The 16,486-nt window shown below is 49.8% G+C and overlaps 1 protein-coding gene across 1 annotated transcript in view; it reads left to right on the top strand.

Annotated features, from left to right (window-relative positions):
• Positions 1–16,486, top strand: part of LENG8 (leukocyte receptor cluster member 8) — a 381,640-nt gene that overhangs the window by 54,377 nt on the left and 310,777 nt on the right. The window contains exon 4 of the mRNA XM_069636827.1: positions 7,084–7,197. Within this exon, the coding sequence (XP_069492928.1) occupies positions 7,084–7,197 (114 nt within the window). The remainder of the gene's footprint in view (positions 1–7,083; positions 7,198–16,486) is intronic.

Here is a 16,486-nt window from a genome sequence, read left to right on the forward strand (position 1 = left end):
TACGTCCCGTCCCCTTTCCTCCATACTTATGGACATTCCTCCGTCCTATGAGACGGGACCGGAGCACTTTGTAAAAAGCATCACATTTTTCAAAAATGTGTCTTTCCTCTCTTTTTAAGTGGGCTACCGCACGCGACCGTAACCCTGCCCTCCTTAGCTCCGCCCAGCTCATCGTCCATCAGTCCTTCTCTCCGCTTGCTCGGGACTGGATGCACCTGCATTTTCGGAAGATTTTTTTTTTCCTTCCAGTTACTCCTCTCTTGCTCTGGCTTAGCATTCACGTGGTAGTCAGTCTATGCTGTTTCAGCTAGACTTTCCAAATTGTTGTTCTTGTCAGCGATGCTTCGCTAGGGTGGATCCCCATCCTCTTTTCTTGGAGTGTTTGTGTCCAGACCACCGGTGGGACTCGTATTTTTACTGAGACTCCCTTTCGGTCCAGGCGCTACAACGTCATTTGGAGCAGTGTGAGGAGGTGTTTCAACATACTCCCCCCGGCGCATTTTCAAACTCATCGACGAAAAAAAGAAACGCCCGGTGAGTTCTTTACTTTTTAGAGCATCGTGGCCGGGGGACTCCTTCCCGGGGTCTTCCCAGTCCGGTAGGAGCATCAAAAGCTCTGTTACCGGGGCTAGCCCTGAGGTGCCTTCTAGGTCTAAAAATGCTACCGGAGTTTTCTCTGAGGGCTTCCGTAAGGGGCCAATTGTCACTGGATTGCATTCCGAGGCCCCTCCTGTGGGGGCTGTTTTTAGGCCCAGTTCTACTGAGGCATCGGGTAGCGGAGCTTGCTTCGAGGTCTCCTTGCCTGGAGCCTCCCGTAAAATCACTGGGGTACGCCCTGAGACCTCGGTTGAGGTTGTGGACACCGAACAAAAGTTTGAGGCCCCTCGTGAGGAGCGAGGCCCGTCATTTAGAGGCTAAGGTGACTGTTAAGGTCTTGTCGGTAGGTGATCCTCATCGTTCCCGCTCTTGCGGTGACCCCAGTTCTGTTGAGGGGGCACGGAGTGAGGTTTTGGACCGCAATCCCTCTGTTGCTGGCAGTGCCGAGGTCCTTCCTCTGAAGGCTAGTTTGGCTGTTACGATTTCACAGAAACATTCTAGGCCACACAGTACCGGCTCGGCCGAGGTTCCTTGTGTTTAGGCTAAAATGAAGACCCCTGACCCACTTGGGGGAGGGACCCCTGCTTCACTTCCACACGTGTCGCAGTTCTCCTCAGGTGCCGACCAAATGGCGGCCGTTCCTGCCAAGACCACGGCAGCCGTTTTGGATACAACTCTTACAACTACGCCATCGGCCCTATGTGTAGGGGGCGCTTTTTCAGATTAACATCAGGTTCCTTGTGCACGTCTGTTTCGTCCAGTTTATGACTGGAACGCTCAGATGCCTCTACCGCACAATGTCTCGCTGCCTGTGGCATCTGCGCCCTTGATTTATGTAGACCACAGTGGGGAAGGGCCCTCTTGGCAACCCTCTTCCTTATGCCCCTGGAATTACTCTGCTCATGAGAGGCCTACTCCTGTCACACCTGTCATCGGCGGAGGACGCCTTTTTCGGCAAGTTTAAAAAACTGATGCGTTCCGACCCCATGAAGGAGTACTTTGAAGGCTTGTTCAGGGAGATATGCCCGCCTGCGCCGACGGTCCCGGCTGCGGTTCCTGTGCCTCCGCTGGCGCTGCCTCGTCCAGCTGGGCCTCCCCAACTCTTCTACCCCCGCCTCCGTTGTCCCCAGTGGACAAGGCTGTTGTGGTGACTGATGTGACTCAACCTGATCCGGACCTGTCGGACCTGTCGGACCATCTACACGGCGATCAGGACAGCGAAGACCAGCCCCGCTCTGTTAGAGCTTTTCATGACCGGGTACTGGACATGTGCCTGTTAGATGTTCCAGTACCTGAGGCCCCCGCTCTGCAGAAGGGCGTGCTTTCGGGTGCGTTCACCTCATCTCCTTCGGAGTGTACCGGCTTGTTCTTGCAGAAGGACGTTTTCTAAAGTTTGTTAGAAAAGACGCTCTGGATTGTTTGTTAATAAGAAGATTGATGCGCGTTACAGGCTCCATTCTTTGGAAGAAGTGGCCTTAGCGTCGCGTCCGCCCCCCTCTTCCGCGGTAGTGGCGGCAGCCACTTAATCCAGACCTGCGTCATCCTCTTCAACGGCTACACAGGTTCTGGCCAAGGAGGATAAGCTTCTTGATTCCCTTGGGCCGAAGATTTTCGCTAACTCAGCCCTGCAGCTGCATCAAGCCAATGCAGAACTGGTTTTAGCGGGGGCGAATATGAAAATGTGGAAAGGTCTGTTGGAGTTTAAAGAGTTTATTCCCGCTGAAAAGCTGGAAGATTTCAAAGCGGGTTTGTCGGATGCCAGTCTTGGCACAGGATCTCCTGGAGGCTGCGGCGCACCATGTTGACACCTCGACCCGAGGCCTTATGCTTGGTGTGGATACCTCTCGTCAAGCTTGGCTGCACGCCACCAAGTTCTCCAAGGAGGTGCAGGATAAGATTATGGACCTGCCTTTCAATGTCCAGGAGCTCTTTCACTCTACAACAGATGTGGAGCTGACCAAAACTAAGGACAACACTCGCACCGCCAAGTCCTTGTCTGTCCTGATTAAACCTCCTTTCAGGGCACAGAGATCGTTGTCAAACCCTCTGCTTTCAGGGTTTTTCTAGATCAGAAATCCCACAGGGTTGACACCACTTGGGGAAATCCCCGCCGAAGGCAGCAACTGAGTCGGTTTTTCTCCTGCTCCTCAGCCGCCTCCTCAGGTTCAGGTGGTGCTGCCACCGACAAACCAGCAAAATGAGGGTTTTCTGCGCTCGCACAAGACCCCGGTGGGAGGGCGCATTGTGTCTCATTGGGAGGCGTGGCAGACCATCACTGAGGACCGGTGGATCTCGTCAGTCGCTCGGGTGGCCTTCCACTTACCCCTTCCTCCTACCCCACCCATCAATCCTCCTTTCCAGCAGTCGGGATCTCCCTCAGAGCTGAGATTCAGAAGTTACTGGATCTCAGGGAAGTGGAACCCGTTTCTCAAAGGTTTTCTGTGGGGGAGGAGCACTTCCAGTTCCGAGTGTTCCCTTTTTGGCCTCAGCTCGGCACTGCGTGTCTTTACGAAGATGTCCGTTATCGTAGCTTATTTTCGGCTACAGGGTATCGATGTGTATCCATATTTGGACGATTGGAAGCTGCACAGTTCTTGTCCGCTGAAAGCCTCGACCAGTCTTCAGTCTCTCCTCTAGCTACTGTTTCATCTTAGGCTGTCGGTGAACTGGCAATAATCTTCCATGATGGTCTCTCAGGATCTGGGTTTTCGTTGGAACACGATCGACTGCAGAGTTTACCTGACCGGGGACAGAATGGTGGATCTGTTGGCCACGTGTCAGATGTTTGCGCAGTTGGAGAGCATGTCGGCCTGGTGGTTCCCGAGGCTTATGGGCATCATGGCCTTGTGCGTTTTGGCTCTTGCCCTTGCTCGGCTCAAGATGAGGCGGACGCAGATGGCTCTTCGAAGTTCTTGGCGTCAGGCCCTGGATCCGGACTCCCAAGATAATATGAATTTCCGGCTTTCATGAGAGTGGACCTGACGTTGTGGTAGTCTCTCAGCAACCTGACGGTGGGTGCGGGTTTCCAAGACGCTGCTCGGATGGTGACGATCAAGACGGACTCCTCCCTTCTGGGATGGGGTGCGACGTTGGATCTTCTTCAGGTCTCCGACCTCTGGTCGCCACAAGACAAGTTCCTTCATATAAATCATCTGGAGCGTCTGGCTATCTTCCTGGCGCTCAAGGCGTTCAGGCCGTCATAGCCAACAAAGTAGTTTGTGTCCGCACGGACAATGTGGTGTCCATGTTTTACATCCACAAGCAGGGGGGCACCAAGTCTCCTCTTGTGGATCTGGCCATTCAGATTTGGGAATAGGCGGTTAAGCATGGTGTCTGGCTGGTGGCAGTACACATCCTGGGCCAGCTGAACGTCACGGCCGACGAACAATGGTCAGCTACGAGTGGGAATTGAAAGCGGAGGTCCTCGATATTCCTGTGTTGGGGCACTCCGTAAGTGGACCTCTTCGCGACATCGGCAAACAAACTTCCTCTGCCTCCAGAAACGGGCTGGGAGCTTCCTCTCTGGAAAATGTTCTCGAGATTCCATGGCACAACATGAGGGCCTATGCTTTCCCGCCTCTGCCTCTGATTCATCAGACGAGTTGCAAGCTGAAGAACACAGTGAATTGTTCTCGTCTGCTCATAGCTCCGTGGTGGCCGGCCAGGTTCTGGTTTTCAGAGCTTCAACACCTGTATGTGTGTGCTAGTTTCTGATCTGCTTCACCAGAGAGATTGGCAACTGTGGCACCCCTCCCCACAATCGTTCAGCTTGGCGGCATGGTGCCCGAGTTCAGATTGTTAGGAGATCTAAACCTGGCCGCTGACAACATGCACATTATTCAGGCAGCCAGGAAGCCCTTGACGAGGTCTCGGTATAAGAGTAAGTGGCTTTGGTTCCGTTAGAGGTGCTTAGCCAAACAGTTGTGGCTACGATTGACAGTGTTGTCCTTCGTCTCTCATGTAGCAGAATCGGCATTCATGTCTTGTCATTCAGGACTTGATCTTTCGGCTGTGGCCGCCTACCCATCCACGGTCCAGTGCTTTTTCTCACTGCCTAATCCAGCGAATAAACGGCACTTTGCAGGTCTAATGCCTCTTTACCCTCCTGTTCACAAACAGCATCCGACGTGGGATCTGAACGTGGTTCTTGCGGCCTTGTGCCATAAGCCTTTCGAACCAATGGCTATGGTAGATATTAAGCACCTGGAAGCTGGCTTTCTTGGTCGCCGTTACCTCGGCAAGGCCTGTGAGTGAGCTCCAGGCTTTCATTGGAGCATCCCTTCTTGGTTTTCCACAAGGATAAGGTTGTCCTTAGGACAAATCCTTCTTTCTTACCAAAGGTGGTTTCAGATTTCCATCTTACTCAGTCAATCTCGCTGCCTCTTTCCAAACCCAGCTTCGGAAGCTGAGTGGATTTTGAGGAGTTCTCAACGTTGGTGACCTTTGGTAACCCGCAACGCAAGCAGGCCTCCAAAGCGACTATCTCCAGATGGATTGCTTCCTGTGGTACGAAGTCTTACATTATTCAGGGTCTACAGCCTCCAAAAGGGATCCATGCACATCTGGTACAGGGCAAGGCAGCTGCTGTTGCCTTTCAAAAGTATGTCCCCTGGGAGACCATCGCGAAAGCGGCTACTTGGGCCTCCCCGTTGGCTTTTTGTAAACATTACTGCTTGGACTTGAGCTCCAGATCTGATGCTCAGTTTGGCCAAGCTGTTCAGTAAGGGGATTTCCATCCACCCGTAGTTCCTGTGAGGAGAGCTTGGGAATTTCCCATAATTATGGAGGAAAGGGGACGGTACTTAGGTGTATAACCAGGTTACTCGCTGTAGTGACCACCTCACTCCTAGTCCATAGTCCCCTTTCCTCCATACGCCCGCCCGCCGAACCCTCTATTATTGGTTAAAGGTCTCTGACCTGGCGATAGAAAAGGACTGATGGGCGATGCGCTGGGCGGAGCTAAGAAGGGCGGGGTTACAGCCATGTGCAGTACCCCGTGTAAAAAGAGGCAGGATAAATTTTTGAAAAATGTGATGCTTTTTACAAAGTGCTCCGGTCCCATCCCACAGGATGGAGGAATGTCCCATAAGTATGGAGGAAAGGGGACTATGGACCAGGAGTAAGGTGGTCACTACGGGGAGTAACCTGGTTATTGCGCAACACTACTGCCTAGATACACATTCTAGGTCTGATTCTCAGGTGGGACAAGAAGTGCTAAAACATCTTTGCTACTGTTCCTCCTTACATCCCACCGTCATCTCTGGGTACTGCTCGCTACTCTATGCACAGCATGTGATTCTAAGCAGATTAATAAACCTCAGAAGACCTGCATTACTCACCGTAATAGCATTTCTGATTGTATCTGCTTAGATACACATGTTCCCACCCTTCCTCCCTTCTTGGAGTAGAAGGAACATAGACATTTTACATCTTTTCTATTCTGTACTTGCTCACACTGACTATAAGGCTCCCTCACGGTAGAAAACACAATCGGAGGGACCTCGACGCGTGAGGGATTTTGGGTATACTACACGCCACGTTAAGTATACTGTTAGTCACGCCCATGTCGACATCACCTTTCGATTTTCAAAAGAAAAGATGCAATACTCTGCGATTACCTCTAGTTGTCGGACTATATGCACAGCATGTGAATCTAAGCAGACGCAATCATCAGAAATGCTATTGCAGTGAGTAATGCATGTCTTTTGTATATATAATGTGATTGTGCTTATTCCCCCCCACACCCTCCAACCACCCAAGATTTTATCTGGGCCTACTTGTATTTAAATAAACCATTTTTACAATACATAGTGTTTCAGTGTTTCTTTGGACCGTATGTATATTACAATTTCATTGTACTGAGTCTACAGCCCACTCCCTCCTAAGATAGGCCTGGCTGCTCTGTCTACGCTACCCTGAACTCGCGTTGTACAGCCTTATTCTAAGAGTGGAGTCGTGTACTGTCTCAGTTGAATGGTTTTGCTAAGCCCTTAGTTGGACTTTAGAAAAACTGTCCTAACAGGCGACTACATTTTTTTTAAACCTAGTCATAAAAAGAGAACTAAAACAAAAGGGTGCACCAACAGCTATGTAATTTAATGTGACTAGCTCACAGGAAGCCTTCTGCTTGGGTGAAAGAAAATGGAATCAACCTGTGCAAAGCTAGTGTGTGTGTGGATGGGGGAGTGTGGAAATGGGCTTAGTAAACCCTCTGGTTCAGTATGCTGTTGGAGGACATGCTGCTCTTTTAGTCTGAAGGGACTAGGGGCCCGATTCAGAGTTATTTATCCCAATGGAAAACGCTCTGTGAATCGGGGCCCAAATTCTAAAAGTGGTCTGGGATCCGTAAAGCTGATGGGATGAAGATTCTTTTGTGTACAATTTTTTACTTTGTTGCAATTAGAGCAACTATGTTTTATATTTTTCTTGTCATCTTGAAGTTTTTGGGTATTGATTTTCTCATCAGTTTTTGACTATCCTTTCTAGAACATGTATGCTGGATATTCAACTCCTAGTCAGTACAACCTGCCCGGGCCATACCCTCCTGCCCCGCAGCAACAGCCTCAAACTCACAATGCACACCCTGCAAACTCAAACCAGGTAATGTGTATTCAGAAATTGTACATCTTTTCTAGAGCTCAAGATTTCCCACGACAACAGATGGTTTCTTTCTCCGACGATTGCATTCACTAAAAATTACTTTGTAATGAGTCTGTGCTGCTGAATTAAAGTGAGTGGTGATTTACCAAATCTGGCACTCGGGCGTACAAGAAGCTTAAGATTTTGCAGTGTCGAGCAGAGAGCCTTTAGAAAGTGTTTTTTTTTTCTTTTTACTTTCTTTTCCTAGCCAGATCCATTTTAAGCTGCTATTACAACTGGAAATAGTCTTCCGACTAGAAGGCGTAGCCGCACCTCAAGTTGCGATCTGTTTAGTATTGTGGCTGAATGCCAATGTCTTAGGGGATATGGGTTCTGATTATTATTGGTTTTTGTTGGGAGCCCAGGAATTCATGAACTATAAAAAAAAGAGAATGCCCTCGCCACTAACCAATGGCTAATAATTGATTCTTGGTGAGTAAGAAATGTTGTGCTGTGTGTATGTGCAGAATTGATTGGGCAAGTTCCTTTGCAATTTGTCATTTTTGCCCCTGATAATAAAATGATGCAGTAAGATTCATGAAGTAAATGTTTATTAGGACCTTATTTTGCTTGTAGCAGCAACCTTTGGGTCTGAGATGTTAACGTCCATATCAGTAACACGCATGCAATAACGAGCATTGGCAATGCCAACAGTTTTGGCGCTTGTGTAGGCATTAGTAGCAGTTGCAAACTGGTGCCAGTACCTGGACATAGAAGATCTGTCTTTTACTCGCCTAATAAAATGCAATCTGTCCAAAAAGTAGTCTGGAAAGGATCTACCTAAATCTCGACATCATGCTTACTTTTTCATCAAAAAGTAGACCTCCAAATGTCAACACTAGTCTCTAAATATAAAAAATAACATATTAAAGTGAAGCATTATGAGGGCTTTCCCTCCATCATTAAATCTCCACCCCAACAACTGCCTTTAATTAAACTCTTAAAGTCAGCCCTAAAACTATTTTTTCTTTTTTTTTTTTCTCTGCGCATATTGTAATCAAATAGTGGCCACTGGATGGCAGAATGAATACATGACTAAAATGGCTTTTTCTTGGTCGAGGTTGCCAGCAGAGACGAGGTTGTGACTAAACTAAATGGGACGAGAAAGAGCTGACATTCAGGCATAACTAGATTTTTGTGGACGAACAAGGGACTGGATACCAGCGTTACAATAGTAGTGCCTGGCAAATGCCTAATTCTTATACACCAGCCAAAACTTGGTTTTACCAGTGCTGGATTTTTGCAAGACTTCAGTGCTTAGAGTGCATGAAGGCAGACCTGGTTAAGACAGCTCTAAGTCTAAAGCTCACAAGTCCTTAACTCTCAGAAGACTGCTTTGAAAAGACATTGGTAGGCACTTCAAGCTGGATTTGATGGTAAGATGTGATGAAGCTAGCTGAAAGAGATCCCAGGAGGATCTGTTTTGGGTGGATAGGGTCAGGAAGTTGGTCAGTGTTAGGACAGTTTTTCTAAAGTACTACTAAGACTTCAGAAAAACCATACATCTGAGGCAGTATATAAGACCCACTCTAGTATAAGGTTGTACCACCTGAGAATGAGTTAGGTTGGACAGAGCAGCCAGTCTTACCTTAGGAGGGAGACTGGGGCTGTAGCTTAGTACAAATAAATTTTAGTATACATATGGTCCAAAGAAGCACAAACACTATTGTAAAAATAAATTGTTTATTTAAATACAAGTAGGTCAAGATGAATCTTGGGTAGTAAATAAGTACTATCACATTATATATAAACACAATTATAAAAACCAAGTCCATACTTAAGGGATACAACCTAAAGTATTACCTTAAGAATAGTAGTCATTAGTTCAAGGTTAGGTAAACCTATTCAAGGTTCAGAATGCAATCGGCTATTGGTAAAAGCAAGTTACATATACTTTTTGAATGAAGTCAGTAATTCAAGGGTAGTAGACCCTGTCAGTCATGCAGTGACACCCAGTTAAGAGATCTTCTCCCTATCACGGGGTCTAGCATGGATTCACATGCTCATGAATATTCCCTGTCAGGCTGGGCTGGGAATCCTTGGTAAAATAAACATTTTCACTTTCGTGTCTTTCTCCTGCAAACCAATCACTGAGCACTGGATCATACTGCCCCCAGCCAATGACTGCCCTCTCCCTAAGCCCCTCCTGTAGCAGCGATCTTCAGATTTTTACCGCACGTTCAAGTGTTGGGAGTCCTTGTGTTTTGCTACGTAGACTCGTGTTTTTTCATTAAAATTTCAAAATGTTGTCAAATAGAGCCCGCATGCTCGTTCTTTTGACCGGTAAGCAGGGATCGGTTTGTCCGGGTCTTTCGTCGCCCCTCAAGGGCAAGAATCGTTGAGTTTTTCATAGAAGATTCCAGAAGGCCATCGGGCCTGCACTGCACGCCGGACCATGTCTGAGGAGAAGGACAAAAGTTCTCTTCAAGCTCTGCTCCAGCTGCAGATTAAGGAACGTGTTTGTGGAGGAGAAACTTGGAATGCCTCTGTCTTCATACGGATCACAAGGAAGCGGATTGCAAGATTTCACCAAATGACCCATCAAAGATCGACACAGTAGACTGGCCGCGTGGCTCAATACCATGGCCTCTACACCGTGCGGCAAGCAGGGGCATACCTCACCAAGGACAGGCCGGGCCGAGGAGCGGGCTTCTAAGTCCTTTGAGGTCGCCCCATCCATGGGGGTTTCAAGACCAGGCCAAGCACTGTGAGTCTGTTCACGTTGAGGGTCACTGCGCAAGCGGGTCCCGCGACGAGCAGGGTGCGCTCATCATCTGCCTCCCTCTCAAGCCATCGCTCCTGCTCCTCCTCAAAGAGGAAGTCTGCTAACTCGGAGAAGCCGGAGAAGGCCAAGGCGCAGGATAAGGTGGCCGACCTACCCCTGAAGGCCCAGGTGGCCCAGACTACATCATCCTCGACGATCAATCTGGTGGCGGCTGTTCTCTCGAAGGCTAAAGGCGCTGACCCGGTCCAGGGGGCCCCGGCCGCGTCCAGAATGGCCCTTCCTCCCAAGTGGGAGTCGTCGGCCAAACCAGTGGAGAAGACACCGGAGAAGAGGATGCCAGCCTTGAGCCCAGCTCTGACCCCTTAGGACACATACGGGGTGAGTGTCACAGCCGCTGGCGACTGGCGTGTGTGGAGGAGGTGGAAACTAGGACGCCATTAGACTGTGCCACCATGTTTCCTTTTCTACGGGTTTGACGGTCTAGTTCCTTTTTTTTTTCCAACATGGCCGCTGCCGATAGTATTTACCATTCGTCTGTCGGTGGCTGGGCGCGTTGCAACTGTGCTTATTCCTCTGTTGCGTGCGCTCGTTTGCTACCTTCCCGGCGGTGTTCTAGAAACTCTGCTCGCTACTCCCTCTTTACTCCCTGGCTCCCTATTCTCCCTTCCCTTGTTTTCTTGCCTCCCTTTGTCTGCCCGAGCATATCTATTGCTTCCTCACCCATCTGCCTTTCCATTTTGGAACTCTCCTGTTTCTCGCTGGGTTTCACTCCGTGGATCTTTCATCACTCATCCTCCAGGAGCGACGATCCGGGGCCTCTCATTCCAGTGGATTTTTCCTCCACCCGCTTCTTAAAATCTGCGGACACACCTGAGACCTCAGCCAAGTCTTTCTGACAGCTTCTCCGGCGTCTACTCATCTCTGCACCAAGGTTTTTTTTCTTTCAGCTAAGGCTTTTTCCCCTTGCAACATCTGGCTGTCACGGAGGGGAGACACTGTGGATCTCTTGGTCTACAGTTCACGGTGGCTTCCTTTCGAGGCAGACCCTATCTACTCAAGAAAAAGAAGCCCAACGCTCGACACACCCGGAGGAAGAAGTTGGACTATTCAACCTCATCAGGTGAGGAGGAGGAGGGGAGATCGGAGGAACTCTGCTACTTAAGTGAAGAGGAAGATATTGCTGAACCTTTTGCCGAATCCATTGATCAAAACGTTAGCCTTGATAGTGAGGGGCAGTGGATGCCTCTACACTGCTCAACGGCACGGATATTTCTTCTTTGGACGAAGAGGACGTGGGGAATGACGATGACAGAAATGCCAAGGATGACAATGGTTGAATCGTCGGGGGGACGACTTCCCCCTCCACCTTCCAGGGATGGCGCTGGACATCCTCTCCACATGCTGGTGTCGGAGATGCAGAAGAGGATGCCGACAGCACCCACGGCCCCAGTGACACTGGTCATGCCGCCGGCAAAGAAAGTGGCACCCAAAGCCGCCTAAGCAACGGCCTTGCATACCTCCCCGCCCTCTCTCAACTCTATGGTCGCCCGCACGTCTGAGCTCTTACAGGTGACGCCTGAAGAGACCAAAAAGGAAGGGTTCCTTTACCAGCACTGGGTGGATAAAAGGAAGACCTTTCTGGCAGTGCCTCTCCTGGACGACGTTTGGAATGAGGGCCTGGCGCTGAAGAAAAATCCAGCCTCCGCCCTGGCGAAAACAGACTGGTTGGAGAAGTAGTACCCGGTACCAGAGTCCGCACCAAAGTGCCTGCGATTGCAGCCTTCCCCAGACACTGTTGTCTCGGTGGCTGCCTGGAAAGTCCTCAAATCCATAGTCTTCAGCATCCTTTCCCCTTGACAGCAGGGGGTGGGTGGGGGGGGAGTTTGACGCCATGGGTCTAAAGGTGACATAGTCGGCAGCAACGACGGTCAATGCAGCAAATGCTATTGCGATCTTGGCCAGGTACGACATGGAGCTGCGGTACAAGATGGCCCTGTTGCTGGAATTCCTCCCTGCCGACAATCGGGTCAAGGCGCTGGAGAATCTCCAGGAGGGCGAGGTTGCATCAGACATGCCATCATTGTGGCCCTGGACATGATGGACACATGGTTCCGCCAGATGGGGAGCGGTGTCTGCCTCTGTCGTCGTGGCTGGTTGAAGGCCACCAACTTTCGCCAGGAAGTTCAGACGAGGGTCCTGGACATGCCGTTCGACTGTCAGTTTCTTTGGGAAGGCTGTAGATGAGTCGTTGCAGGCCATCAAGACCGACACACAGACAAGCCCTGGCCCTAGGCATGCTGCAGCAACATCGCCTTTCCTTTCGTGCCTCAGGAGGGAAATCCGGAAGATGGTCAAAGGGCTTAGGCGGCAGATTGTCCTCTTACCGTCCAGCCCTACAGGGGTTGTTACAAGGCTTTCAGAGGTGTTGGTCATCTCTTCCAAGGCGGCACGCAGGCCCTGAAGCAGGACTGAACCGGCCACAACGTCTGGCCCCCACTCATGCACCCGGGTGGGAGGCTGGCTGGCGGGCTTCGTCACCGAGTAGAAGATTTCCACTGACCGATTGGTGCTGGACACGCTAGAATTTCAGCAGAAGTGTCTGCAGATACTACTGGTGGCCTAACTGGAGCAGAACATCCCTCTGCTCCTGCAGGAGGTACGGGTCATGCTAAGGAAAGGGGCGATGGAGCGAGTTCCAAAGTGACTCTGGGGCGCCAGAGTTTACGCCAGGTACTACTTAGTAAAAAACAGACTGGGGTCTGGAGGCCCATTCCCGACTTACGGCAACTCAAGTACCAAAAATTCAGTAATGTTGCGGCATGTGCTTGGCCACCTGGAGGAATTGGACTCCGAACGTTGCTGGATCTAGATGTCACCTACTTCCACATCCCCATTCACAAGAAGCATCGGTAGTTCCTGCGCGTCATTGTACAGGGAAAGCACTACCAATTCAAGGCCCACACTTTCGAACTGAAGTCGGCGCCCAAGGTGTTTGCAAAGTGCCTGGCACCAGTGGTGGCCCATCTACGTCTGCATGGCATATATGCGTACCCATACCTCGACTGGCTCATCTGGGCCAAGTCGAGGGAGATTGCCGTCGACCACATAGACGGGACCGTCCGGCTGCTGACAGAGCTGGGATTCTCTGTGAATTATCCAACGTCCTTTTTGATCCCATCGCAGGACACTCTGTTCCTGCGGGCCAGGCACAATACAGTCTACGGCCTGGCGGCCCCCTCAGGCTAGTTTATTGTGGCATTTTGGGCAAGGTGCAACGGCTGTTTGCACTGAATCACCATGGTGCAGGCCAGCAAGTCGCTGCTCGACATGTTGTTGTCTATCTACCTGATCAGACTCTGCGGGTTGTGGATGTGACCTGTCCAAGAATTCCTGGACGCTCAGTGGGTCTAAGTGTCCAAAAGCTTCATGGACGTGATTGTTCAAATGGATTGTGTCCTCCAACTTATTCCTCATCTTTGACATGTAGTGTCCACATCTCGGCAGCTTTGGACATTTTTCGGCAGACGGCGCCCTGCGTCGATGGCGTTGGGTCGATGTCCCTCGAAGGCCTCCGTCGAGGGTGACTTCATCGGATGTTATAAGTAGCACGCACAGCGCCCGTAGCCTGTTTCCGTTCTTTCTGCAAATGTGTTTGCTTTGTGAAACTCGACGCGCCTCATACTTTTCTAGTGATTTTCTTCGATATGTCTTAGTCTTACACTCTAACACCTCGGTCCGGATTCAAGAAATGCCGGGACTGTGGATATGAGATCCATCACGGATCTTCATTGTTTCTGCCTAAGGTGCCTCGGCGGGGGCCATGATGCGATATGTGCTCCAAGTGCCAGTCGATGACTGGAAAGGCCTTGTGGGAACAAAAGGGGAAACTCAAGGTAGGCAAGGTGTGCAAGCCCCAGAAGTCCTGACCTGCTGGGCTTTTGACCAATGAGTCGAGAGGTGACTCTCCTCAGAGGAAGAAGACCAAGCGCTCAAGGTCCAGGAGTGGCTCCCGCCACTCATCCTCTTTGAAGCGTTCGAGGAGAAGGCACCGCCGGTCGCCTTCCTCGTCTTCTATGGATGTTATCCCAGAGAAGGTGAGTTGCCCGTTCATTCAATGCCCGCGGAGTGGAAAGCTTTCTGGGCGAAAATGCTTGACATTTTCGATAAACGGGGCAAAGACCTGTCCCCTGCCGGCTTCAACAGAAGGCGCGGACGTTCTCTGCTGGATACTCGCGCACCCTCGAGCCCAGATGAACAACGCGATCCTCATTGGGAGCCTTCGAGGCCTCGTTCGGACAAGGTTAATAAGGCTGGCTCGAAATGTGAAGCGAGGTCACGCTCTTGGCCTCCATCAAAACCTTCCACTTGGCAAATCTTCAATTCCGGTAGCTGTAGTCAAGCACACAAACTGGTGTCGTTCTCCCTGGTTATTCGGTTTCTTCCAGCAATCTGAGGAAAATACAACCAGCTCAGAGAATGGTATCCAGGTGGCTTACGAGTTGATTGGTCCCACCAACTCAAAGGGAGAAGTCGTCCTTGCAGGGCTTCTGTCGAGATGAACTTGGCGATTCGGCCCTGCAGCAGGGCTTCACCGGGCAAACCAACGGTCCAGGAGATGAGGCAGCCGTCCTCTTCCAGCTCGTCTTCGCTTCTTTCGTTCCAGTGGTCGACTCTGCCTTCCAAGCCAAGAGACTCGCCTTTTATCCAGTTTCCTCTTTCATTCCAGCCTAGCTGCCACTCGCCCAGCAGGGTGGCTGTCCTTGCCGGACAGTCGGCCAGCCAATCAAGCCAGAGTGCATTCAGGTCTCCTAGGAGACTAAACACAGGGAGTTTTGGGCACCTCCCTCAATTCCTGCCCACCCCAGACAATTGGGTGTCAGAGGCGGTCTTCAGTCCATCGCCTGCCAAAGGCGATGCAGCAAAGGGACCAAACTTGGTTTGGCGAGCAGAGCAAAACTCTAGCAGAACCTTTCCACAAAGAAATGGCGAAAAAAGACCGGGACCTGTTTAAACAAAGGGGGCTCAGACGCCATTTTGAAAAACATGGCTCCCGCGATTTAACGCTAGCGGAGTTCGCGGTCGGGAAAAATCATGGTAGTTTGCTGTAAAACCACTGCCACTAGTCATTTCAATAGGAAAGGGTAGAATTTGACTGCTACAGGAGTATCTAAACACAGGGGATACTATGTAACCCCTCCAGCCCTCTATTGTAAAATGGGGTGTGCTGGGTCTAGGAATTTGAAAAGGCTAGTAAAGTCAATTTCACTTTACTTTCTCTGGGAAACCGTAGTTTATCCCCAGGAAGGTATTTAAACCTGGGGAAAGGCTTCCCTGTTCCACTGCACTGGGTGTGCTGTGACGCCCATGAAAAGATGCCTATGGAGTTGTCTAAAACTCCATAATCAAAGGAAACACCAGAGTAAAACACAGATTTAAAGTTCAAAGTCCCAAAGTTTAGCAAAAGAGCTGGAGGGTTCTAAGGTAGAGCGGAATTAGCACATTTATGATAATTCTTCCTAACAAGCCTGCAGGTAAAAATAAAACAAGTTTGAACACGTCAGCTGCCATCAGCCATTCAGGTATGCTTGTCACTGTAACAGAAATGTTACAGGAGCAGTGAGAAAGGGGATACTATGTAACCTCGCAGCACTCCACATAAGGGTAGTGTGTGCTGATCTCACATTGGTTGGCTCCCCTCGCCCTGGTGCTAATCAGTTGGCTAGGAACACGGGCTTGAACCACAGGTGCAAGCCCACGTTCCACGCCGCCTGACAGCCGGCTCCCCTGGCTACCACCCATCTGCCCCCCTTCATACCCCCCAATCTCCCACCGTCCCGTTAAAAAAATAAAAAAAACTTTTATCCCCCTACATACCTTATTGCTGCTGCCGCATCCGCTCCTTTTCTTCGCCTAACACAGGCTGCGATGGAAAGGGAAAAGAGGGGCTCCCTTCCCTTTCCATTGTGGCCATCTTAGAAAAGATTTTGCTTGCTACAGTGGGATCCCGCACAAATGTGTTTTTTTTTTTTTTTTTTTTTTTAAATTTAAATTTTAAATCCCCCTGAAACGGGGGATGAACGCCACAATAGAAAATGTTAAGAGGATAAAAAGTATCACTATACCCTTGGGAACAGTAGGTCATACAAGGAGAATAATAGAAAATATAAAGGGAAGCCCAAAGGGCTCCCAGGAGCGGTGCACAAAAGGTACTGTGTGCTAGAAAAGTAAATTATAGAGGTCTTTAGAAATATGGAGGCGAACATGAATCCATAAAATAAAGTACAAAAATAATGAACTAGGGTTCCCATAGACAGAGTAAAAGATGAGTGGGGAAAAGGGTTCTGACTTACTCAAAAAGGGGCAAAAAATCCATAAACCAAGCAAAAAGTGCTGGGATAGGTCTCACAGGTGAAGGAGATGTGGCATAGAAATGAGAAATCTACCTAAACCGTCTAATAGAAGCTGCAAAAAATGCATATGGTTGCTAAAAGCTAACATTGTCCTTGCTTCTGTAATGCACTTTGA

Source organism: Ambystoma mexicanum, chromosome 1q (assembly GCF_040938575.1).
Source record: "Ambystoma mexicanum isolate Mex_15411 chromosome 1q, UKY_AmexF1_1, whole genome shotgun sequence".
NCBI classification, from domain to species: Eukaryota; Metazoa; Chordata; class Amphibia; order Caudata; family Ambystomatidae; genus Ambystoma; species Ambystoma mexicanum.